We start from the raw sequence: 26739 nt of genomic DNA, 5'->3' as shown, positions 1-26739 counted from the left end.
AATCCCCCACCCCAGAGGTACCCCAGATATCCCACCAACCCCTGAAGGACCCCCAGAGACCCAAGTTACCTCCTTACAATCACAGGGCATGGTTCCTCTGGACCCCTGATATGAAAAGGTTCAGGGGTCGTATCCAGGCTGTGTATATGTGTGTATATATACATATATATATATAATATATATATATATATATATATATATATATATATATATATATATATATATATATATATATATATAATGTATTTATCCCAGAGTTGGTATCAATATAGTGTCTTGTATGTATTCTTGGGAAATATATAAATATATTCATGCTAACATAGGTGTTTCTGTTTCTCCCACAGGCGACAGCAGAACGAATTGAAGGGGGGGAATATGAACGCAGGTGAGTGAAACTTTCAGGGAGAGATGACTCCCCCCACCCATGAGAGAGAGAGAGAGAGAGAGAGAGAGAGAGAGAGAGAGAGAGAGAGAGAGAGAGAGAGAGAGAGAGAGATGGGGCGGGCTCTGCTTTGAGATGAATGAGAGGGTCACATTCACATGCTAATTACTCGAATAATTGTATGAATTTTTAAATTTTGACCACAGATTCGTATTCAGCGTACATAAAAGTGTCTATGCTGAAAATTTCAAGAAAATCCATTTTTTCAAAAAAATCAAGAAAAATCCAAGGCTTGCATTTTTTTTGCTCAAATTTTCAACTTCCTCAGATTTTAATGAAAATCTGTGTATAGATGTTATTTTATATGGTATTTAAGTATTTGGGGTCAAAAGACTGTAATTAATAATATTGACCGTTTAATTAGCACCTGGACTAATTATGATAAAATTAAAATGCTAATTACTCGAGTAATTATACGAATTTTTAGATTTTGACCACAGATTCGTATTCAGCATACATAAAAGTGTCTATGCTGAAAATTTCAAGAAAATCCATTTTTTCAAAAAAATCAAGAAAAATCCAAGGCTATAGCCTTGCATTTTTTTTGCTCAAATTTTCAACTTCCTCAGATTTTAATGAAAATCTGTGTATAGATGTTATTTTATATGGTATTTAAGAATTTGTAGTCAAAAGACTGTAATTAATAATATTAACCGTTTAATTAGCACTTTGACTAATTATGATAAAATTAAAATGCTAATTACTCGAGTAATTATACGAATTTTTAGATTTTGACCACAGATTCGTATTCAGCATACATAAAAGTGTCTATGCTGAAAATTTCAAGAAAATCTATTTTTTCAAAAAAATCAAGAAAAATCCAAGGCTATAGCCTTGCATTTTTTTTGCTCAAATTTTCAACTTCCTCAGATTTTAATGAAAATCTGTGTATAGATGTTATTTTATATGGTATTTAAGTATTTGGGGTCAAAAGACTGTAATTAATAATATTGACCGTTTAATTAGCACCTGGACTAATTATGATAAAATTAAAATGCTAATTACTCGAGTAATTATACGAATTTTTAGATTTTGACCACAGATTCGTATTCAGCATACATAAAAGTGTCTATGCTGAAAATTTCAAGAAAATCCATTTTTTCAAAAAAATCAAGAAAAATCCAAGGCTATAGCCTTGCATTTTTTTTGCTCAAATTTTCAACTTCCTCAGATTTTAATGAAAATCTGTGTATAGATGTTATTTTATATGGTATTTAAGAATTTGTAGTCAAAAGACTGTAATTAATAATATTAACCGTTTAATTAGCACTTTGACTAATTATGATAAAATTAAAATGCTAATTACTCGAGTAATTATACGAATTTTTAGATTTTGACCACAGATTCGTATTCAGCATACATAAAAGTGTCTATGCTGAAAATTTCAAGAAAATCCATTTTTTCAAAAAAATCAAGAAAAATCCAAGGCTATAGCCTTGCATTTTTTTTGCTCAAATTTTCAACTTCCTCAGATTTTAATGAAAATCTGTGTATAGATGTTATTTTATATGGTATTTAAGTATTTGGAGTCAAAAGACTGTAATTAATAATATTAACCGTTTAATTAGCACCTTTGACTAATTATGATAAAATTAAAATGCTAATTACTCGAGTAATTATACGAATTTTTAGATTTTGACCACAGATTCGTATTCAGCATACATAAAAGTGTCTATGCTGAAAATTTCAAGAAAATCCATTTTTTCAAAAAAATCAAGAAAAATCCAAGGCTATAGCCTTGCATTTTTTTTGCTCAAATTTTCAACTTCCTCAGATTTTAATGAAAATCTGTGTATAGATGTTATTTTATATGGTATTTAAGTATTTCGGGTCAAAAGACTGTAATTAATAATATTGACCGTTTAATTAGCACTTTGACTAATTATGATAAAATTAAAATGCTAATTACTCGAGTAATTATACGAATTTTTAGATTTTGACCACAGATTCGTATTCAGCATACATAAAAGTGTCTATGCTGAAAATTTCAAGAAAATCCATTTTTTCAAAAAAATCAAGAAAAATCCAAGGCTATAGCCTTGCATTTTTTTTGCTCAAATTTTCAACTTCCTCAGATTTTAATGAAAATCTGTGTATAGATGTTATTTTATATGGTATTTAAGTATTTGGGGTCAAAAGACTGTAATTAATAATATTGACCGTTTAATTAGCACCTGGACTAATTATGATAAAATTAAAATGCTAATTACTCGAGTAATTATACGAATTTTTAGATTTTGACCACAGATTCGTATTCAGCATACATAAAAGTGTCTATGCTGAAAATTTCAAGAAAATCCATTTTTTCAAAAAAATCAAGAAAAATCCAAGGCTATAGCCTTGCATTTTTTTTGCTCAAATTTTCAACTTCCTCAGATTTTAATGAAAATCTGTGTATAGATGTTATTTTATATGGTATTTAAGTATTTCGGGTCAAAAGACTGTAATTAATAATATTAACCGTTTAATTAGCACTTTGACTAATTATGATAAAATTAAAATGCTAATTACTCGAGTAATTATACGAATTTTTAGATTTTGACCACAGATTCGTATTCAGCATACATAAAAGTGTCTATGCTGAAAATTTCAAGAAAATCCTATTTTTTCAAAAAAATCAAGAAAAATCCAAGGCTATAGCCTTGCATTTTTTTTGCTCAAATTTTCAACTTCCTCAGATTTTAATGAAAATCTGTGTATAGATGTTATTTTATATGGTATTTAAGTATTTGGAGTCAAAAGACTGTAATTAATAATATTAACCGTTTAATTAGCACTTTGACTAATGATAAAATTAAAATGCTAATTACTCGAGTAATTATACGAATTTTTAGATTTTGACCACAGATTCGTATTCAGCATACATAAAAGTGTCTATGCTGAAAATTTCAAGAAAATCCATTTTTTCAAAAAAATCAAGAAAAATCCAAGGCTATAGCCTTGCATTTTTTTTGCTCAAATTTTCAACTTCCTCAGATTTTAATGAAAATCTGTGTATAGATGTTATTTTATATGGTATTTAAGAATTTGTAGTCAAAAGACTGTAATTAATAATATTAACCGTTTAATTAGCACTTTGACTAATTATGATAAAATTAAAATGCTAATTACTCGAGTAATTATACGAATTTTTAGATTTTGACCACAGATTCGTATTCAGCATACATAAAAGTGTCTATGCTGAAAATTTCAAGAAAATCCATTTTTTCAAAAAAATCAAGAAAAATCCAAGGCTATAGCCTTGCATTTTTTTTGCTCAAATTTTCAACTTCCTCAGATTTTAATGAAAATCTGTGTATAGATGTTATTTTATATGGTATTTAAGTATTTGGGGTCAAAAGACTGTAATTAATAATATTGACCGTTTAATTAGCACCTGGACTAATTATGATAAAATTAAAATGCTAATTACTCGAGTAATTATACGAATTTTTAGATTTTGACCACAGATTCGTATTCAGCGTACATAAAAGTGTCTATGCTGAAAATTTCAAGAAAATCTATTTTTTCAAAAAAATCAAGAAAAATCCAAGGCTATAGCCTTGCATTTTTTTAGCTCAAATTTTCAACTTCCTCAGATTTTAATGAAAATCTGTGTATAGATGTTATTTTATATGGTATTTAAGAATTTGTAGTCAAAAGACTGTAATTAATAATATTAACCGTTTAATTAGCACTTTGACTAATTATGATAAAATTAAAATGCTAATTACTCGAGTAATTATACGAATTTTTAGATTTTGACCACAGATTCGTATTCAGCATACATAAAAGTGTCTATGCTGAAAATTTCAAGAAAATCCATTTTTTCAAAAAAATCAAGAAAAATCCAAGGCTATAGCCTTGCATTTTTTTTGCTCAAATTTTCAACTTCCTCAGATTTTAATGAAAATCTGTGTATAGATGTTATTTTATATGGTATTTAAGAATTTGTAGTCAAAAGACTGTAATTAATAATATTAACCGTTTAATTAGCACTTTGACTAATTATGATAAAATTAAAATGCTAATTACTCGAGTAATTATACGAATTTTTAGATTTTGACCACAGATTCGTATTCAGCATACATAAAAGTGTCTATGCTGAAAATTTCAAGAAAATCCATTTTTTCAAAAAAATCAAGAAAAATCCAAGGCTATAGCCTTGCATTTTTTTTTGCTCAAATTTTCAACTTCCTCAGATTTTAATGAAAATCTGTGTATAGATGTTATTTTATATGGTATTTAAGTATTTCGGGTCAAAAGACTGTAATTAATAATATTAACCGTTTAATTAGCACTTTGACTAATTATGATAAAATTAAAATGCTAATTACTCGAGTAATTATACGAATTTTTAGATTTTGACCACAGATTCGTATTCAGCATACATAAAAGTGTCTATGCTGAAAATTTCAAGAAAATCCATTTTTTCAAAAAAATCAAGAAAAATCCAAGGCTATAGCCTTGCATTTTTTTTGCTCAAATTTTCAACTTCCTCAGATTTTAATGAAAATCTGTGTATAGATGTTATTTTATATGGTATTTAAGAATTTGTAGTCAAAAGACTGTAATTAATAATATTAACCGTTTAATTAGCACTTTGACTAATTATGATAAAATTAAAATGCTAATTACTCGAGTAATTATACGAATTTTTAGATTTTGACCACAGATTCGTATTCAGCATACATAAAAGTGTCTATGCTGAAAATTTCAAGAAAATCCATTTTTTCAAAAAAATCAAGAAAAATCCAAGGCTATAGCCTTGCATTTTTTTTGCTCAAATTTTCAACTTCCTCAGATTTTAATGAAAATCTGTGTATAGATGTTATTTTATATGGTATTTAAGTATTTGGGGTCAAAAGACTGTAATTAATAATATTAACCGTTTAATTAGCACTTTGACTAATTATGATAAAATTAAAATGCTAATTACTCGAGTAATTATACGAATTTTTAGATTTTGACCACAGATTCGTATTCAGCGTACATAAAAGTGTCTATGCTGAAAATTTCAAGAAAATCTATTTTTTCAAAAAAATCAAGAAAAATCCAAGGCTATAGCCTTGCATTTTTTTAGCTCAAATTTTCAACTTCCTCAGATTTTAATGAAAATCTGTGTATAGATGTTATTTTATATGGTATTTAAGAATTTGTAGTCAAAAGACTGTAATTAATAATATTAACCGTTTAATTAGCACTTTGACTAATTATGATAAAATTAAAATGCTAATTACTCGAGTAATTATACGAATTTTTAGATTTTGACCACAGATTCGTATTCAGCATACATAAAAGTGTCTATGCTGAAAATTTCAAGAAAATCCATTTTTTCAAAAAAATCAAGAAAAATCCAAGGCTATAGCCTTGCATTTTTTTTGCTCAAATTTTCAACTTCCTCAGATTTTAATGAAAATCTGTGTATAGATGTTATTTTATATGGTATTTAAGTATTTGGGGTCAAAAGACTGTAATTAATAATATTAACCGTTTAATTAGCACTTTGACTAATTATGATAAAATTAAAATGCTAATTACTCGAGTAATTATACGAATTTTTAGATTTTGACCACAGATTCGTATTCAGCATACATAAAAGTGTCTATGCTGAAAATTTCAAGAAAATCCATTTTTTCAAAAAAATCAAGAAAAATCCAAGGCTATAGCCTTGCATTTTTTTTGCTCAAATTTTCAACTTCCTCAGATTTTAATGAAAATCTGTGTATAGATGTTATTTTATATGGTATTTAAGAATTTGTAGTCAAAAGACTGTAATTAATAATATTAACCGTTTAATTAGCACTTTGACTAATTATGATAAAATTAAAATGCTAATTACTCGAGTAATTATACGAATTTTTAGATTTTGACCACAGATTCGTATTCAGCGTACATAAAAGTGTCTATGCTGAAAATTTCAAGAAAATCTATTTTTTCAAAAAAATCAAGAAAAATCCAAGGCTATAGCCTTGCATTTTTTTTGCTCAAATTTTCAACTTCCTCAGATTTTAATGAAAATCTGTGTATAGATGTTATTTTATATGGTATTTAAGTATTTGGGGTCAAAAGACTGTAATTAATAATATTGACCGTTTAATTAGCACCTGGACTAATTATGATAAAATTAAAATGCTAATTACTCGAGTAATTATACGAATTTTTAGATTTTGACCACAGATTCGTATTCAGCATACATAAAAGTGTCTATGCTGAAAATTTCAAGAAAATCCATTTTTTCAAAAAAATCAAGAAAAATCCAAGGCTATAGCCTTGCATTTTTTTTGCTCAAATTTTCAACTTCCTCAGATTTTAATGAAAATCTGTGTATAGATGTTATTTTATATGGTATTTAAGTATTTCGGGTCAAAAGACTGTAATTAATAATATTAACCGTTTAATTAGCACTTTGACTAATTATGATAAAATTAAAATGCTAATTACTCGAGTAATTATACGAATTTTTAGATTTTGACCACAGATTCGTATTCAGCATACATAAAAGTGTCTATGCTGAAAATTTCAAGAAAATCCATTTTTTCAAAAAAATCAAGAAAAATCCAAGGCTATATCCTTGCATTTTTTTGCTCAAATTTTCAACTTCCTCAGATTTTAATGAAAATCTGTGTATAGATGTTATTTTATATGGTATTTAAGAATTTGTAGTCAAAAGACTGTAATTAATAATATTAACCGTTTAATTAGCCCTTTGACTAATTATGATAAAATTAAAATGCTAATTACTCGAGTAATTATACGAATTTTTAGATTTTGACCACAGATTCGTATTCAGCGTACATAAAAGTGTCTATGCTGAAAATTTCAAGAAAATCCATTTTTTCAAAAAAATCAAGAAAAATCCAAGGCTATTTCGGGTCAAAAGACTGTAATTAATAACATTAACCGTTTAATTAGCACTTTGACTAATTATGATAAAATTAAAATGCTAATTACTCGAGTGATTATACGAATTTTTAGATTTTGACCACAGATTCGTATTCAGCATACATGAAAATTTCAAGAAAATCCATTTTTTCAAAAAAAAAAGAAAAATCCTAGGCTATAGCCTTGCATTTTTTTTGCTCAAATTTTCAACTTCCTCAGATTTTAATGAAAATCTGTGTATAGATGTTATTTTATATGGTATTTAAGTATTTGGGGTCAAAAGACTGTAATTAATAATATTGACCGTTTAATTAGCACCTGGACTAATTATAAAATTAAAATGCTAATTACTCGAGTAATTATACGAATTTTTAGATTTTGACCACAGATTCGTATTCAGCATACATAAAAGTGTCTATGCTGAAAATTTCAAGAAAATCCATTTTTTCAAAAAAATCAAGAAAAATCCAAGGCTATAGCCTTGCATTTTTTTAGCTCAAATTTTCAACTTCCTCAGATTTTAATGAAAATCTGTGTATAGATGTTATTTTATATGGTATTTAAGAATTTGTAGTCAAAAGACTGTAATTAATAATATTAACCGTTTAATTAGCACTTTGACTAATTATGATAAAATTAAAATGCTAATTACTCGAGTAATTATACGAATTTTTAGATTTTGACCACAGATTCGTATTCAGCATACATAAAAGTGTCTATGCTGAAAATTTCAAGAAAATCCATTTTTTCAAAAAAATCAAGAAAAATCCAAGGCTATAGCCTTGCATTTTTTTAGCTCAAATTTTCAACTTCCTCAGATTTTAATGAAAATCTGTGTATAGATGTTATTTTATATGGTATTTAAGAATTTGTAGTCAAAAGACTGTAATTAATAATATTAACCGTTTAATTAGCACTTTGACTAATTATGATAAAATTAAAATGCTAATTACTCGAGTAATTATACGAATTTTTAGATTTTGACCACAGATTCGTATTCAGCATACATAAAAGTGTCTATGCTGAAAATTTCAAGAAAATCCATTTTTTCAAAAAAATCAAGAAAAATCCAAGGCTATAGCCTTGCATTTTTTTTGCTCAAATTTTCAACTTCCTCAGATTTTAATGAAAATCTGTGTATAGATGTTATTTTATATGGTATTTAAGTATTTGGAGTCAAAAGACTGTAATTAATAATATTAACCGTTTAATTAGCACTTTGACTAATTATGATAAAATTAAAATGCTAATTACTCGAGTAATTATACGAATTTTTAGATTTTGACCACAGATTCGTATTCAGCGTACATAAAAGTGTCTATGCTGAAAATTTCAAGAAAATCTATTTTTTCAAAAAAATCAAGAAAAATCCAAGGCTATAGCCTTGCATTTTTTTTGCTCAGATTTTCAACTTCCTCAGATTTTAATGAAAATCTGTGTATAGATGTTATTTTATATGGTATTTAAGTATTTGGAGTCAAAAGACTGTAATTAATAATATTAACCGTTTAATTAGCACTTTGACTAATTATGATAAAATTAAAATGCTAATTACTCGAGTAATTATACGAATTTTTAGATTTTGACCACAGATTCGTATTCAGCATACATAAAAGTGTCTATGCTGAAAATTTCAAGAAAATCCATTTTTTCAAAAAAATCAAGAAAAATCCAAGGCTATAGCCTTGCATTTTTTTTGCTCAAATTTTCAACTTCCTCAGATTTTAATGAAAATCTGTGTATAGATGTTATTTTATATGGTATTTAAGTATTTGGAGTCAAAAGACTGTAATTAATAATATTAACCGTTTAATTAGCAATTTGACTAAGTATGATAAAATTAAAATGCTAATTATTCGAGTAATTATACGAATTTTTAGTTTTTGACCACAGATTCGTATTCAGCATACATAAAAGTGTCTATGCTGAAAAGTTCAAGAAAATCTATTTTTTCAGAAAAATCAAGAAAAATCCAAGGCTTTAGCCTTCTTTTTTTTTGCTCAAATTTTCAACTTCCTCAGATTTTAATGAAAATCTGTGTATAGATGTTATTTTATATGGTATTTAAGTATTTGTAGTCAAAAGACTGTAATTAATAATATTAACCGTTTAATTAGCACCTGGACTAATTATGATAAAATTTAAATGCTAATTACTCGAGTAGTTATATGAATTTTTAGATTTTGACCACAGATTCGTATTCAGCATACATATAAGTGTCTATGCTGAAAATTTCAAGAAAATCTATTTTTTCAAAAAAATTCAAGAAAAATCCAAGGCATTGGATTCTTTTTTTGCTCAAATTTTCAAGTTCCTCAGATTTTAATGAAAATCTGTGTATAGATGTTATTTTATATGGTTTTTAAGTATTTGGAGTCAAAAGACTGTAATTAATAATATTGACCGTTTAATTAGCACCTGGACTAATTATGATAAAATTTAAATGCTAATTACTCCAGTAATTAAACGATTTTTTAGATTTTGACCACAGATTCGTATTCAGCATACATAAAAGTGTCTATGCTGAAAATTTCAAGAAAATCTATTTTTTAAAAAAAATCAAGAAAAATCCAAGGCAATTGCAATTTTTTTGCTCAAATTTTCAACTTCCTCAGATTTTAATGAAAATCTGTGTATAGATGTTATTTTATATGGTATTTAAGTATTTGGAGTCAAAAGACTGTAATTAATAATGTTAACCGTTTAATTAGCACCTGGACTAATTATGATAAAATTTAAATGCTAATTACTCGACTACTTGTACGAATTTTTAGATTTTGACCACAGATTCTTATTCAGCTTACGTAAAATTATCTACGCTGGAAGAAAATCTATTTTTTTAAAGAAAAAAAAAATGAAGAAAAATCCAAGGCTAGAGCCTTGCATTTTTTCTGAGATTTTCAACTTCCTCAGATTTTTATGAAAATCTGTGTTTAGATGGTATTATATATGGTGAAAAAGTATTTGGAGTCAAAAGACTGTAATTCATAATATTAACCGTGTAATTAGCACCTGGACTAATTATGATATAATTAAAGTGCTAATTACTCGACTAATTATACGAATTTTGAGATTTAGACCACAGATTCTTATTCAGCATACATAAAAGTATGTACACTTTATTAAATTTTTAAGAAAATTTATTTTTTCAAAAAACTCAAGGAAAATCCAAGGCATTTTTTTTCTCAGATTTTCAAGTTCCTCAGATTTGAACGTAATAATTAACAAGATATGTTTATATAGAGAAGACTTAGAAGGTTCCTTTTTGAACGCTGTCGGCCACTTGTACTTTACCTGGATGTCTTAATATCAGCTTCACTTTATGGTGTATCAGACGACGATCCCCGCCAGTTTTCTTTCTTGGTCATTGAAGAATATATATTTCATATCCTCTTTGTTTTAAGTTGTTATGTTTAACCCTTAGCTGTCCCTGTGAAGACACGTATTGCCAGTGGAACCGAGTGCTCCAACTGACTCAGTTTTAGTTATTTGTCTTTTTTTTTTCTAGAATTTATTTTTAGCCTTAAATTTCATCCCTTTTTTTTCTTTTTTTTTCCCAGGCGGGCCTCCACCTCCACCACCACCACCCCCCATCCCAGGCATTGTACCTTCGACTCGAATTCCCTCTGAGGTGAGTATGATTCTCATTCTGTTCTTACCTGCTGGTGTACATGCTTGGAGGGAACCACCCCCTGACACTCGTAGGGCCCCGCCCTTCGTCCCTTTATGAGACAGTGGTATGCACCACAGCAGCACTCAACCACACAGACAGTGGCTCACTTGCAACCTAATGAACGAACCACATCTCCACCGAAGTCTTCTGTCGCTATTTTGAACCCCAGACTCGTATCCGAACCACGCCCCCTCAGCATGTTATTTGTTATAATATAACAAATCACACTCCATTCTGCGTATTGCATACGACACACACACACACACACACACACGACATTCCGTCCCTTACGAAAAACACCTTCACGAAGACCCCATGCAAACTAAACATCCACAGAATTCAAAGCAATAATACCTCTCTAACCTTGTCTTTCCTTTCTCTCTCTAAGAGGCAGTTATAACAAAGACGCAGCGCACACCAGATTGCGCCCTCGTAACCATCACTGGTCGCTTGGTAACTGTCCATAGTTAACACCAACACCTCGTAACAGATATGTTCCTAGGACTGAACCACCTCAGTAATGTTCGACACACTCATCTCTCCACAACAGTATGAATTTCTCACATAGTCCACCACATCCCCCAAGTAGAATTGGTCTACCGCCAAGCCTGGCACATCAGCAACCTCAACTTACTTTAATTTCCAGTCCAAAAACCAGAAAACGTAACACACGGACGAAGCACAACACACAAACCTAACCTGGAACTCTCAAAAACAACCCGTCCTTGTAACTCAGTTTGAAAACACCTCCCCTTTACCACCAAGCATACACACATCAGCAACTACACTCCCCAGATAAACTAGGGTCACTTTCTCCCGTGGACATCCCCTTTACCACCAAGCATACACACATCAGCAACTACACTCCCCAGATAAACTAGGGTCACTTTCTCCCGTGGACATCCCCTTTACCACCAAGCATACACACATCAGCAACTACACTCCCCAGATAAACTCGGGTCACTTTCTCCCGTGGACATCCCCTTTACCACCAAGCATACACACATCAGCAACTACACTCCCCAGATAAACTAGGGTCACTTTCTCCCGTGGACATCCCCTTTACCACCAAGCATACACACATCAGCAACTGCACTCCCCAGATAAACTCGGGTCACTTTCTCCCGTGGACACATCCAGGACACCACCCATTCCACGACCTTTCCTACCCACGACACAGTTACCATACTGAACACACTTGTTCCAAACGCACACTTATGGCAACACTTTGCGACTTGTGGTTTTCATCTGGTGGACTACGCTAGCTTCCTGGGTGCTGCAGGGTCCTCAGAAGGGAATCCTTGGACATGGTGGTAAGGTCATGTAAGGAGGAGTTCATACCTATTCTCCGTCTTCTGCATAGTGTCGCTGTCTCCCACGATAGCGAGGTAGCGCAAGGAAGCGACGAAAGAATGGCCCAACCCACCCACATACACATGTATATACATACACGTCCACACACAGTACATAAACATACCTATACATTTCAACGTATACATATAAATATACATACATAGACATATACGTATTACACATGTACATAATTCATACTGTCTGCCCTTATTCATTCCCGTCGCCACCCCGCCACACATGAAATAACAACCCCCTCCTCCCGCATGTGCGCGAGGTAGCGCTAGGAAAAGACAACAAAGGCCACATTCGTTCACACTCAGTCTCTAGCTGTCATGTGTAATGCACCGAAACCACAGCTTCCTTTCCACATCCAGGCCCCACAAAACTTTCCATGGTTTACCCCAGTACCAGGAGACTGAGTACAGAATGGAAAAAGGTGAGAACAAAGGAGGTAAGGGGAGTGGGGGAGGAATGGGATGTATTTAGGGAAGCAGCGATGGCTTGTGCAAAAGATGCTTGTGGCATGAGAAGCGTGGGAGGTGGACAGATTAGAAAGGGTAGTGAGTGGTGGGATGAAGAAGTAAGATTATTACTGAAAGAGAAGAGAGAGGCATTTGGACGATTTTTGCAGGGAAATAATGCAAATGATTGGGAGATGTATAAGAGAAAGAGGCAGGAGGTCAAGAGAAAGGTGCAAGAGGTGAAAAAGAGGGCAAATGAGAGTTAGGGTGAGAGAGTATCATTAAATTTTAGGGAGAATAAAAAGATGTTTTGGAAGGAGGTAAATAAAGTGCGTAAGACAAGGGAACAAATGAGAACTTCACGGAAGGGGGCTGATGGGGAGGTGATAACAAGTAGTGGTGATGTGAGGAGATGGAGTGAGTATTTTGAAGGTTTGTTGAATGTGTTTGATGATAGAGTGGCAGATATAGGGTGTTTTGGTCGAGGTGGTGTGCAAAGTGAGAGGGCTAGGGAAAATGATTTGGTAAACAGAGAAGAGGTAGTAAAAGCTTTGCGGAAGATGAAAGCCGGCAAGGCAGCGGGTTTGGATGGTATTGCAGTGGAATTTATTAAAAGAGGGGTGACTGTATTGTTGACTGGTTGGTAAGGTTATTTAATGTATGTTTGACTCATGGTGTAGTGCCTGAGGATTGGCGGAATGCTTGCACAGTACCATTGTACAAAGGCAAAGGGGATAAAAGTGAGTGCTCAAATTACAGAGGTATAAATTTGTTGAGAATTCTTGGGAAATTATATGGGAGGGTATTGATTTAGAGGATGAAGGCATGTACAGAGCATCAGACTGGGTAAGAGCAGTGTGGTTTCAGAAGTGGTAGAGGATGTGTGGACCAGGTGTTTGCTTTGAAGAATGTGAGAAATACTTAGCAAATGGATTTGTATGTAGCATTTATGGATCTGGAGAAGGCATATGATAGAGTTGATAGAGATGCTCTGTGGAAGGTATTATGAATATATGGTGTGGGAGGCAAGTTGTTAGAAGCAGTGAAAAGTTTTTATCGAGGATGTAAGGCATGTGTACGTGTAGGAAGAGAGGAAAGTGATTGGTTTTCAGTGAATGTAGGTTTGCGGGAGGGGTTTGTGATGTCTCCATGGTCGTTTAATTTGTTTATAGATGGGGTTGTTAGGGAGGTGAATGCAAGAGTTTTGGAAAGATGGACATGTATGCAATATGTTGTGGATGAGAGAGCTTGGGAAGTGAGTCAGTTGTTGTTTGCTGATAATACAGCGCTGGTGGCTGATTCTTGTGAGAAACTGCAGAAGCTGGTGACTGAGTTTGGTAAAGTGTGTGAAAGAAGAAAGCTGAGAGTAAATGTGAATTAGAGCAAGGTTATTAGGTACAGTAGGGTTGAGGGACAAGTCAATTTGGAGGTAAGTTTGAATGGAGAAAAACTGGAGGAAGTGAGGTGTTTTAGATACCTGGGAGTAGATTTGGCAGCGGATGGAACCATGGAAGCGAAAGTGAATCAGGGTGGGGGAGGGGGCGAAAGTTCTGGGAGCGTTGAAGAATGTGTGGAAGTCGAGAACATTGTCTCGGAAAGCAAAAATTGGTATGTTTGAAGGAATAATGGTTCCAACAATGTTATATGGTTGCGAGGCGTGGGCTATGGATAGAGTTGTGCGGAGGAGGGTGGATGTGCTGGAAATGAGATGTTTGAGGACAATATGTGGTGTGAGGTGGTTTGATCGAGTAAGTAATAATAGGGTAAGAGATGTGTGGTAATGAAAAGAGCGTGGTTGAGAGAGCAGAATAGGGTGTTTTGAAATGGCTTGGTCACATGGAGAGAATGAGAGAGGAAAGATTGACCAAGAGGATATATGTGTCAGAGGTGGGGGGAACGAGAAGTGGGAGACCAAATTGGAGGTGGAAAGATGGAGTGAAAAAGATTTTGAGTTATCGGGGCCTGAACATGCTGGAGGGTGAAAGGCGTGCTAGAAATAGAGTGAATTGGAACGATGTGGTATACCGGGGTCGACGTGCTGTCAATGGATTGAACCAGGGCATGTGAGGCGTCTGTGGTAAACCATGGAAAGTTCTGTGGGGCCTGGATGTGGAAAGGAAGCTGTGGATTCGGTGCATTATTACATGACAGCTAGAGACTGAGTGAGAACGAATGGGGCCTTTGTTGTCTTTTCCTAGTGCTACCTCGCACACATGAGGGGGGAGGGGGTTGTTATTTCATATGTGGCGAGGTGGCGATGGGAATGAATGAAGGCAGACAGTATGAATTATGTACATGTGTATATATGTACATGTCTTTGTGTGTACGTTGCGATGTATAGGTATGTATATTTGCGTGTGTGGACGTGTATTTATGTATGTGGGTGGGTTAGGCCATTCTTTCATCTGTTTCCTTGCGCTACCTAGCTAACGAGGGAGACAGCGACAAAGGAAAATAAATAATATATATATATTTATTTATATATATATATATATATACATAGAGAGAGAGAGAGAGAGAGAGAGAGAGAGAGAGAGAGAGAGAGAGAGAGAGAGAGAGAGAGAGAGAGAGCTAGCAGTTTCTTGTTAATGGTGATGTTCAAGTAACATTACCATGGGGCCCCATAAGCCATGGTTTCCATAAAACCCCTTAATGACCCTTAATGAGAACATTAATGACACAATTAGGCTAATGGACTGCCAAGCATAAAGTGAACACTCACTTACTCTGTAGGCTAAGGAAAGACCACTGATGTTCGTACATTTAATGTCCAAAATTCAATATTAGCGGTAATGTGGCTTACGCCTGTACACACTCGATAATAATAATATTAGCGGTAATGTGGCTTACGCCCGTACACCCTCGCTAATAATAACAAAAACGCCTTAATTCACAAGTGAAAAGGGAATAAATTTAGGAAAAATTATGACCGAACGCGAGTAAATTAGTTTTTTTCAGTATAGAACTTACGTGCAAAGTTAATGGTTAAGGGAAATGCGCTAAAGTTTAGCTCAAAAATAGCATTATGCTAATTCCTGCTTCACTGAGTAGCGACTCTGCTAACACACGTCCCTTAGAATATGATCTTAGCTGTTTAGGGTGCACGGGCGTGCGGAGGGTCCTTGCTTAGCGACGGGCCACGTCCCACGAGTCCAGGTGGGTCTGTATGTTACACTGGGATCCGGGCGTGCGAGGGTCCTTACTCAGCGACGGGCCACGTCCCACGAGTCCAGGTGGGTCTATGTACACTAGGATACAGGCGTGCGAGGGTCCTTACTCAGCGACGGGCCACGTCCCACGAGTCCAGGTGGGTCTGTATGTTACACTGGGATCCGGGCGTGCGAGGGTCCTTACTCAGCGACGGGCCACGTCCCACGAGTCCAGGTGGGTCTCTATGTACACTGGGATCCGGGCGTGCGGAGGGTCCTTGCTCAGCGACGGGCCACGTCCCACGAGTCTAGGTGGGGCCTATGTACACTGGGATCCGGGCGTGCGAGGGTCCTTGCTCAGCGACGGGCCACGTCCCACGAGTCTAGGTGGGTCTATGTACACTGGGATCCGGGCGTGCGGAGGGTCCTTGCTCAGCGACGGGCCACGTCCCACGAGTCCAGGTGGGTCTATGTACACTGGGATCCGGGCGTGCGGAGGGTCCTTGCTCAGCGACGGGCCACGTCCCACGAGTCTAGGTGGGTCTGTATGTTACACTGGGATCCGGGCGTGCGAGGGTCCTTACTCAGCGACGGGCCACGTCCCACGAGTCCAGGTGGGTCTCTATGTACACTGGGATCCGGGCGTGCGGAGGGTCCTTGCTCAGCGACGGGCCACGTCCCACGAGTCTAGGTGGGGCCTATGTACACTGGGATCCGGGCGTGCGAGGGTCCTTGCTCAGCGACGGGCCACGTCCCACGAGTCTAGGTGGGTCTATGTACACTGGGATCCGGGCGTGCGGAGGGTCCTTGCTCAGCGACGGGCCACGTCCCACGAGTCCAGGTGGGTCTATGTACACTGGGATCCGGGCGTGCGGAGGGTCCTTGCTCAGCGACGGGCCACGTCCCACGAGTCTAGGTGGGTCTGTATGTTACACTGGGATCCGGGCGTGCGGAGGGTCCTTGCTCAGCGACGGGCCACGTCCCACGAGTCCAGGTGGGTCTGTATGTTACACTGGGATCCGGGCGTACGAGGGTCCTTGCTCAGCGACGGGCCACGTCCCACGAGTCCAGGTGGGTCTATGTACACTGGGATCCGGGCGTGCGGGGGTCCTTACTCAGCGACGGGCCACGTCCCACGAGTCTAGGTGGGTCTGTATGTTACACTGGGATCCGGGCGTGCGAGGGTCCTTGCTCAGCGACGGGCCACGTCCCACGAGTCCAGGTGGGGCCTATGTACACTGGGATCCGGGCGTGCGAGGGTCCTTGCTCAGCGACGGGCCACGTTCCCCCTCCCCTTGTTTACCAATGGCGTCTTAATTACGTCTCTTGTATATCAACCAACTGTTCTACGTCTTCTGCCTCCCCGGTGGATGTGATCATTGCACGAAAATGCACTCGGGAGCGGGTGGGGGTCAGCCGGTAAACCCCGGGTGATTACGAGGCGTCATCACTGATACTATCACTTATATTACATTTACACACTAGCACTTTCCGTAAACTTCATTTAATTGCATCCTTAATCACCCGGAGCCACACAACGATGTGGGTAGCCGCCCATTTAAACCAGTGGGCGTAAACCCCCCCCCCCCTGACCTGTAACGGTCACACACAGACCCCATTTTCTTTCACTATATTTCCCGTCTTGCCTTCGTTTCACCTCTTTAAAACTAATCGTAAACAAGCTTGTGTCATCTGCTTCACTTCTTGGAAGGTATTGGCTTGGAAATAGTCCCAGGACTGACCTACGAAGGTTGAGGGAGGCGTCTGTCTGACCTCCAGGCCGTTGGTCTTGCTACTGGATCCAAATCTTGGCGGGCGACGCCTGGCGACCCCTGGCGACCCCCGGGCGAACACATGAGCATCGGCTTGCGTCCCTCCACAACCGCTCGCTCTTGTGCCTCTTCTACTATTATTCATTTTACAGCCGTATTTCAATATATATATATATATATATATATATATATATATATATATATATATATATATATATAATTTTGCACACGAGGGACCTCAACCCTTAAGCAGATTCGGTAATGAAGTAGTTTCTTAAGATATCTGTATGATTTAGGCATTGACCTTACCTTTACACACTCTCCTGGCACATTTCCCGCTTAATTACATATTATGTTTGTGTACGATTCTCTAAATTTCCTATAGATAGTCGATTTGACATTATTCTGGCTATTCTCCACGAGCTCATAGGTTTAATGTTTGACTAAATGGTTCCTGACGCCCTTCTTCCTTAACTACCCTCTCTTTCCGGGCTTTTGGGATTACTGGTTGCATTGGAAATGGGATAGAAGCTTAGTTACTTAATAAGAGGTTGAGAGAAGGAATGGTGAATCTCCCCCCATGGTCATCTATAATTTATGGGAGTTCCCCAAGTATCCATATTTGGGCCTATACTTTTTGTCATTTATATTAACAATATTAACGTAGGGCTGATTAACTTAATGTCCAAAATTGCTGATGACGCCAAGATAGGCTTTAGACTGAAGATAGGCAAGGATTACAAAATGCGCATAAAATCACTGAATGGTTTAGAAAATAGCAAATGCTATTTAACATGGATAAATGTCAGATGTTACAAGTAGGAAATCTCAATAAAAAAAATTAGTATGAACTGTTGGACCACAAGATAAAGGACATCCCCTAGTGTGAGGGATATAGGGATCACCTTTTCCATCAACTTCAAATTCCTTTACCATTTTAATGAAGCTGCTTTGAAAGCGAATAGGAAGTTTGAATTTATTAACAGAAACTTTACATGCAAAAGCAAGGATTTGATATTGCAGCTATCTTATGTATAGTTAGACGACACCTTGAATATACAGTTTTGGGCCCTCCATTTAAGCAAAGATATTCTTAAATTGGAAGCAGTGCTGCAAAGAGTAACTAAATTGATTCCTTCCTTGCGAGACTTAAATTTGTTCTCCCTAAGCAAGAGAATCCTCCGAGGCAAATTATTAGAACGTTTTAAAATACTTAGAGGACGCAAGAATGTCAGTATTGAAAATTACTTTACAGTAGCGCCAGCACTACTAAGAGGAAATTGACTAAAGTTAATCTAGACTGTATAAAATTTTTCTTTTCCAATGACATTATTGATCCATGGAATAAGCTCCCTGAAAATGTTGTTCAAAGCAGCACCCTTAATATCTTCAAAGTTAGGCATGATCATCACTTGTTACTCTATGGTGATGATGCTAACCTTATAACATAAGCATCATACCAGCATTATCTGGTCCTCGATGACTTCAGAGTGCTTACTTGTTGCTAACTTTGATGATGTCAAAGTATGTGTCCCCATGTATTACTGACCCTAATGAAATCGTTGGTATTGTTCCTACAAGGGAGTGACGTTGAGGTCATGAGTTGTTAAACAAGTTTGGTACTGACCTTGATGACGTCAAAGGTTCCATCACGGTACTGACCTTGATGATAACCTGGGAATATAAAGGAATGATTATAAGTGTTGCTGATGCTCCGTCATTAGCCACTGTTGTCAGTGTAATGAGTAATGCATCTACCTACCTTGACTCTTGGAAATACAGCAAAAACAAGAGTAGTTCTGAGACTGCATAGTGTGGCACCCTTCATCTTGACGGAGGAGAATTTTTGTCAGGAGTTCAAATAGTGCCGTATTATAGCCAAAAAATTGTATTTGTTACCTTACCTTCGGGCCCTTGGATACCATTCTTTGGGACTCCCATTATGTTCAGGAACCTAACCATGTCTGCAGTGGGAGACCATAAGTCAAGACCTGCAAAGATGCTCTATTATTGTTTTTTAGGTTCATTTGTAGAGATAATTTTTGATTATGAAACCTTTCATTATGATGTATTCCAGTTTTAAAACAAAAAACATTTGGGTCAGAAAATATACCCTGAACTATTCATTACCTGCATTTTTTACCATTTCTGTTCAAAAATAGATTTCCTCTAACCTTCCAGTATATAGTTCATAATATCTTGTTCAATAAGATTCTGGGGTTTACTATACGAGAGAAAGACACCCTTCATTATGATAAATTTCTTGTTTTGAAACTAAAAGATTTTGGCCTTAAAAACATTCTATTTCCATGATTTCTTTTCATTTTTCTTCAAGAAATAGATTTCTTTTAAATTCTCAGAATACATCACACTTTACATGCTAGATAAGACTCTAGGTTCAAAATATTGCTTTGGATCCTTTACATGGATACTTTAGCTTTTAAGTAATTAAATGCTTAAGAAGCCTTTCATCGTAATATATTCCAAAAATGACCCAATATTTTAGCCTGAAAATTTGCTATTTTCAAAATTAGATTTCCATTAAACACATAGTAACATTATGTTTTTATGCTAAATAAGAGTCTGGGGTCTAAATCATGCACTGAAAACCATTAAAACAAAATCAAACTTACCAACTTTTGTAAAGTGGAAAAGTAAGCAGCTCTTTTATAAGTGTGGAAGTCCGTATGTTGCTTTAGTGCACTAGGCTTGGGTTGAAGATGTGTGTGTGTGTGTGTGTGTGTGTGTGTGATGTTGTTGAGGTTGTATTTATGTGATCCACCCCAGTAAACTGGGATTGGAGTAGTGGTAATAGGTAGCTAAATTTGATATGAATGATAAATTTTTGAAGGTTCACACAGTTTGATTAGTCTTTCTGCTGGATTGAATAACAAGTTAAAATAAATGCTAATGACATCAAGGTGCATATCATGCCAGCCTTACTCTATATAGCATGTTGGGATGATGTCATATAAATTTGAAATAGATTTTCTTATGCATTAGAATTACTTTAGAAACATTCATCAGATGAAATGAGAGACTTTTGTGCTTATTTCATTACTTAAGAAACACTCATCAGATAAAATGAGAGACTTTTGTGCTTATTTTATCATTGGCTATTGGAAATAGATACAATGAGAGTCTGTTATGTTTACATATCTTTAAATTGTTGTACAGGGTAAAAGACAAATGTCTCTAACAATCATGCATAGAGGAAGAGTTAACACAACTGTAACAGTACTAATGCCAGATAGTGCTTGCTTGAAGCAAGTGATGGCTACCACTGTCTCATATTTCCAAAGTCATTACAGATATAATATGTTGGCAAGCAGTATGAATATAAGGATAAATGTAATATTGCTCACCTTCTATCTTGTGTGACCTTATGTTTTACTTCTCAGCAAATACCTGCACGACTCCCCATCATGAACCCTCCAGCAGCCTTGGCCAGTGCCATGATGAAGGACAGGAAGCCCTTCACGTACACCCCTGGAGGCCTCGACCTCTCAGAGATCAAGTGAGTGTTCCCTTGCTGGTGACAGTCAAGTCATGCAGTGATTTGCTTCTGTTGAGGGACAATTATAGTTACTTATGTAATTAGAGATATGATGGTAAGGACCTGACAGTTAAACATGTAGGAGGGCCACTTACTGGCCTCCAAGGATAGTTAGGAGGCCAGGGTCATTGGCCTCCTCTCAGTTAGATATACCATTCATTAAGGAATCGGTATGTATTCATAACTCAACATGTACAGTGTATAATTTCTTTCCATCATATCACCTGTCTGGTTTTGATGCTGTTGTTTGTGATATATATGATATTTGTTCATATTATAATGTTTGAACTTCATTGTAAATATAATGTTTGTTTTGTACATAAATGATTAATGAATAAGTATTTGTAATATCATATTTCTTGGCACAGCAGTGGTTATACATTCTACAAATAATTAGAATTCTATACAATATAGCTGGGCAATGCTTCAGAAAATGTCTAATGTGTGAATGGTGTTGCCTAACCTGTCCGTTGGCTTGATTGACCACTTGGCGAGTCCCACGTCATTAGCATAACTTTTGACTACTATGTCATGTGCTGACAATAATATCTGAATGAGGAATGTTCATACTGGAGCTTGGCTGAACGTTGTATGTGTGTGGGATATGTGTAGTTAAGTGTAGACACGTCTGCCGAGCCTAGACGAGGACTGGTCGTGCTCTTCATGGCCCCTGCATCCTTCCCTCTTCCCAACACTGGCACGATTGTTGGCACCCCCGCCCACAGGTCGCCAAGGATGCAGAGGCGCCTCTACAGGAATGCCCATTCAGAAGGTGTGCGGCCATCCCCGCTGGCCCAGCAGCCCTCACAGGGCCCAGTGAACCCAACAGTGGCAGCACAATCAACTCCACACGGTCGTGTTGTCCAGGTACTGCCGATGCCGGGCATGGCCATGGGACCCCAGGCACAGCCGCAGCCACAGCCACAGCCAAAGGAGCCACCAAAACCCAAGAAGAACGCGTGTGGACCCCCACCTCCGCCGCCACCCTTTGTAGTAACACCAGAGAACGCCTTCACCATGCCATCTGCTGTCTCACCGCCGTCCATTTTCTCCTCTCCATCTATATCGCCCCCTGTACCAGAGCCCCAGCTGGCCCGGGAGCCTGGCCCCTCCATACCAGTGGCTCCACCGTTACCACCTCTGGGTCCTACAGCAAGATGTTCTATCACCTCTGCTTCACCACCTTCTTCTCCTCTAATGAATGTTGCGTCATATGATCCTTCTCCACCTCCTCTTCCACCACCTGAAGCTGTACGGGTGCCTGTTACACCACCCATTACACCCATTGTGACACCTATTTTGCCTGTCTCACCACCTGTTGAGCCTTTTGTGCCACACAATGTACCAGAGCACATCTTGCCCACGTCAACTCCAGCAAAGGCATCAGCAATGCAGTTTCATCGCATGCCATCACCACCATTACTGGAGCAGAAGCCATCACCAGGGCTGGTCATCTCTCCTCAGCCTTCGATGAATGAGTTCCCCAGTCCGATAACAGTCAAACTCCCAGCTTCAAAAGAAGGGGCAATTATCTCACATGAAGCATCTCTCTCACCACTGATTTCAGACTCTGAACACAAAGAAAACATACCAGCACCTCCAGCAACATCATTTGTTTCCAATCATATTCCTGCCTCTGTTAAGGAGCCATTGCCAGTGCAACAGACTTTCATTAAGGAACCTTCTCCAGTTGAACAGTCCCCCATCAGGGAACCTTCTCCAGTTGAACAGTCCCCCATCAGGGAACCGTCACCAGTGCAAGAGGTTCCCACTAAAGAACTGTCACCTGCTGATCAACCTTCTTTCAAAGAACCTTCACCAGTTCAGCTAGCCTCTGTCAGAGAACCCTCACCACTTAAACAGGCATCCATAAAGGAACATTCACCGGTTAAACAGGCACCCATAAAGGAACACTCACCAATAAAACAGGCATCCATAAAGGAAAGTTCACCTAATGAACAGTCACCTATCATAGAACCTCCTGTTAGAGAGGTTCCCAATTCTGTTAGGGAAACTTCTACTGAACAAGCACACATCAAGGAATCTTCACCTATTTTGCAGGCTCTCATTAAAGAACCTTCACCTGTTAAACAAGCACTCATCAAGGAACCTTCACCCATTACAGAGGCACCTAAGGAATCTTCACCTATAAAACAGGTCCTTAGCAAGGAATGTTCTCCTGTTAAACAGGCATCCAGCAAGGAACCTTCACCAATTGAACAGGCACCCATCGAGGAACCCTCACCTGTCAAGGAGCCTTCACCTAGTAAACAGATACCTATCAGAGAATCTTCACCTTTTAGACAGACACACATCAAGGAACCTTCTCCTATTAAGCTGGCATCCATCAGAGAACCTTCACCTATCAAACAAACTCCCATTAAGGAATCTTCACCTTTTAAACAGATACCCATTACAGAACCTTCTCCAGTCAAGCAGGCATCCATAAAGGAACCTTCACCTGTTAAACAGGCACCCATCAAGGAACCCTCATCTATCACACAGACATATATCAAGGAACCTTCTCCAGTTCAACAGACTTTTGTGAAAGAACCCTCTCCTCTTCAAGAACCATTCAAGGAGCCTTCCCCGGTAAGATATGCACCACTGAAGCAGCCTTCCCCTACAAAGCAGACTCCAAGATTTAGTGTGTTACCAGATGAACACCTTCCTACCAGTGAACCATCTTTCATGTCTTTACCACCTCTTGTTGACACAGTGCCGGTTAAAGAGCCAACATCAGTTAGTCAAACCTCAGAAAATGAAACTTCTTTAGTCAGACAGACTATGGAACAGAGGCCCCACTCTATTGTACAACCTCTTCGGCCTTCAGGACAGCAGCTTCATCCCATGGCACAACAGTCACAGCCTTTAGGAAAACCATCCCAACCTGTGATACAGCCCAGTCCTCCTGCACCATTTTCAGTACCACAAAAGCCAGAGCAAATTGCCTCTGTGATACAAACTCCAGCTTATCAGTCTGCGCCAGCAACACGATCAAATACTTCAGGTCCTTCACCTGTAAGACACGACCCTCTTCAGCAGTCCAGACTGATGAAACAGGAACCTGCGTGTGTTATGCAAATACCAGTACAGCAACCCACTGCTAACAACCATGTTCCCAAGCAACAGACTACTCATGCACAACAGAGTCCTGTGCAACAGCCAGAACCAACAAAGTCAAAACCCTCGAAGATGAACAGCCAGCCTGCGATAAGACAGATACCTGTACGTATGGCATCACCACCACCAGGTCCTATACCAACTACAACTGTTGGTGGAGCCCGGTTAGTGCGTCAGGCATCATTGCCCACTAAGCCCTCATCACCACAAGTATCCCCTCCTAATGCTCAACTAGGATCCATATATATCCCACCCATCACAAATGATGAAGAGGTGACTGTTTCGCCAGTGTCACCAGAGATGACTGTTTCACCAGTGTCACCAGTATCATCTACAAGTGAGAGGAGTCCAAGAGTAAGTCCTACTACAGGCCTCCTTAAGGGTCCCCTGCCTTGGATGTGTGCCCAGCGGCGTGCAGCATCACCACCCCCATCATTTGTCACTCATGCTCAACAAACACAACAAAGACTTCAACAGCAACAACACAATTGTCTTTCAAGGCAGAAGTCATTAGGACCTGAATCTCCTCCTTCACAGCCCTTCACTCAATCTACAGTCCTGCCTCAGGCAGATGTTTACCAGCACCCAGGTTTGCAGAGACAGAGATCGCTGCCTCCTCAGCAACCTCATCAACAGCCACAGTCACGGCCCATAAGAATACAACATTTTCGCCCACAGTCTCGGTTCCAACAGCCGCAACAGAATCGTATAATTCCCATTCAGATACAGCAACCACAGCAGACTCATACAATTCCTATACATGTAGAGCAAACACAACAGCAGAAGCAGCATCCTAGAGAACGTATCATTCCCATAATGATTGAAAGGGATTCCCCGCCAAAGAATACAGCTCAACCCTCTGCTTCCTTTACATCCCCATCAGCAGCAGCAACAGCAGGTGATTCTTTCATTCCCATCAGCACAAGTGTAACTGGCAACACGAATGCAGGACCCAGCTTCCATCAGCAACAGTCAAGCTTCCACCACCCACAAACTACTTTCTACCAACCACAGCAGTTGCAAAAACAGCCACAGACACAACAGCAGCAGCAACAACAGTATCACCAACAACAGCAGTTGCAAAAACAGCCACAGACACAACAGCAGCAGCAACAACAGTATCACCAACAACAGCAACAACCATATCACCAACAGCTACAACAACAACCGTATCACCAACAGCAGCAGCAACAACAACAGTATCACCAACAACAGCAACATCATCAACAACAACAACATCTACAGCAACAACAACAACAACAACAACAACAACAACAACAACAGGATCAGCATCAGCAATCTTGGGCAAAATCTCCGGGAACAACATTTTCCCCACCACAGTTTTCTTCGACTCCCTTGAGTGGGAACCAGAGTGGTGCATTCCTTCCTTACAACTCCCCAGTGGGGCTGTACTCAAACAACAATGCCCTTGATGCGCTTCATCAGATGCAACAAAGCCTAGCTCAGCTCAACTCAGGCCTACAGAAGTAAGTCGTACCCACGGCTCTCAGACCACCCTCTAGTACGACCTGGACACCTTCAGTTAGTCAGCCCTTACATCCTTACTTATCTGCTCTTGCATACAATGCCCATACTGGTTTTAGCAACATTCTTTTTTTAATAGCTGTTTGTTATCTTGTAATCTTTTTATGATCAATAACTAGAAGATCTCATATACACTGCACTTACTGTATTTCAATGTTTGATGTCATGACAATCAAATAATGTATATGTGTATATTGTGTGGAAGAAATATTCAACATAGGACTAGCCAAATAGTGCTTAGCATCCTTTAGCTAGAACTAATTAATGCCACTTAAAACAATTTTTGGTAATATCCACTTTTTTTTTTACATATATGTAAACACTAACATTATATTAATATGCCCTAAGCATATTTTTTGATATTTGTAGAGCTTAACATTGTCTTCTGTACCTTTGCAGTGCGTTCCCAAGATTCATTCAGAAAAAAATGTCGGACTCAATAACACCTCGGACAACCCCTAGGTATAGTGGAAAAGGGGTCTGTGAAATATAAAGTGGTGGTTGCCTTGTTTTTTTTTAGTATGCCACCTAGACATTCCTCTGTGTGTTCATGCATTGATGTAGCCTCAAGATGTGATGTCATATATGTTTCCTTTCTCTGGGAAAGATCTCAAGTATGCCAAATGAATTTTGGCTCGTATAGTACATTGACATCACAGACTTCAGGCAGAAATTTTCATACACTGTCACTATTCTTATGATTACCTTGTGCTGGTATGTCTGTAGCATTAACAATTCCATGGGCAATTGTGCACCGATAACATGAAATCAAACAATATATGGTGTATAGACCTGTATATT

The 26739-nt window shown here is 37.6% G+C and overlaps 1 protein-coding gene across 17 annotated transcripts in view; it reads left to right on the top strand.

Moving 5' to 3' along the window:
- The window catches only part of LOC139748151 (uncharacterized), a 176922-nt gene that overhangs the window by 122685 nt on the left and 27498 nt on the right, over nt 1-26739 (top strand). For 13 of the 17 annotated variants that reach the window (XM_071660845.1, XM_071660840.1, XM_071660857.1 and 10 more), the window contains 5 exons: nt 345-385; nt 10867-10937; nt 21116-21231; nt 21996-25880; nt 26338-26400. In XM_071660845.1, the coding sequence (XP_071516946.1) occupies nt 345-385; nt 10867-10937; nt 21116-21231; nt 21996-25880; nt 26338-26400 (4176 nt within the window). The remainder of the gene's footprint in view (nt 1-344; nt 386-10866; nt 10938-21115; nt 21232-21995; nt 25881-26337; nt 26401-26739) is intronic. The other 4 variants (XM_071660858.1, XM_071660856.1, XM_071660854.1 and 1 more) reach the window with 1 other exon arrangement.

The sequence above is a fragment of the Panulirus ornatus genome, chromosome 72 (genome assembly GCF_036320965.1).
Source record: "Panulirus ornatus isolate Po-2019 chromosome 72, ASM3632096v1, whole genome shotgun sequence".
Classification (NCBI taxonomy): Eukaryota; Metazoa; Arthropoda; class Malacostraca; order Decapoda; family Palinuridae; genus Panulirus; species Panulirus ornatus.
Note: the sequence above shows the minus strand (reverse complement) of the source record. Positions and strands in the feature narration are given on the sequence as shown.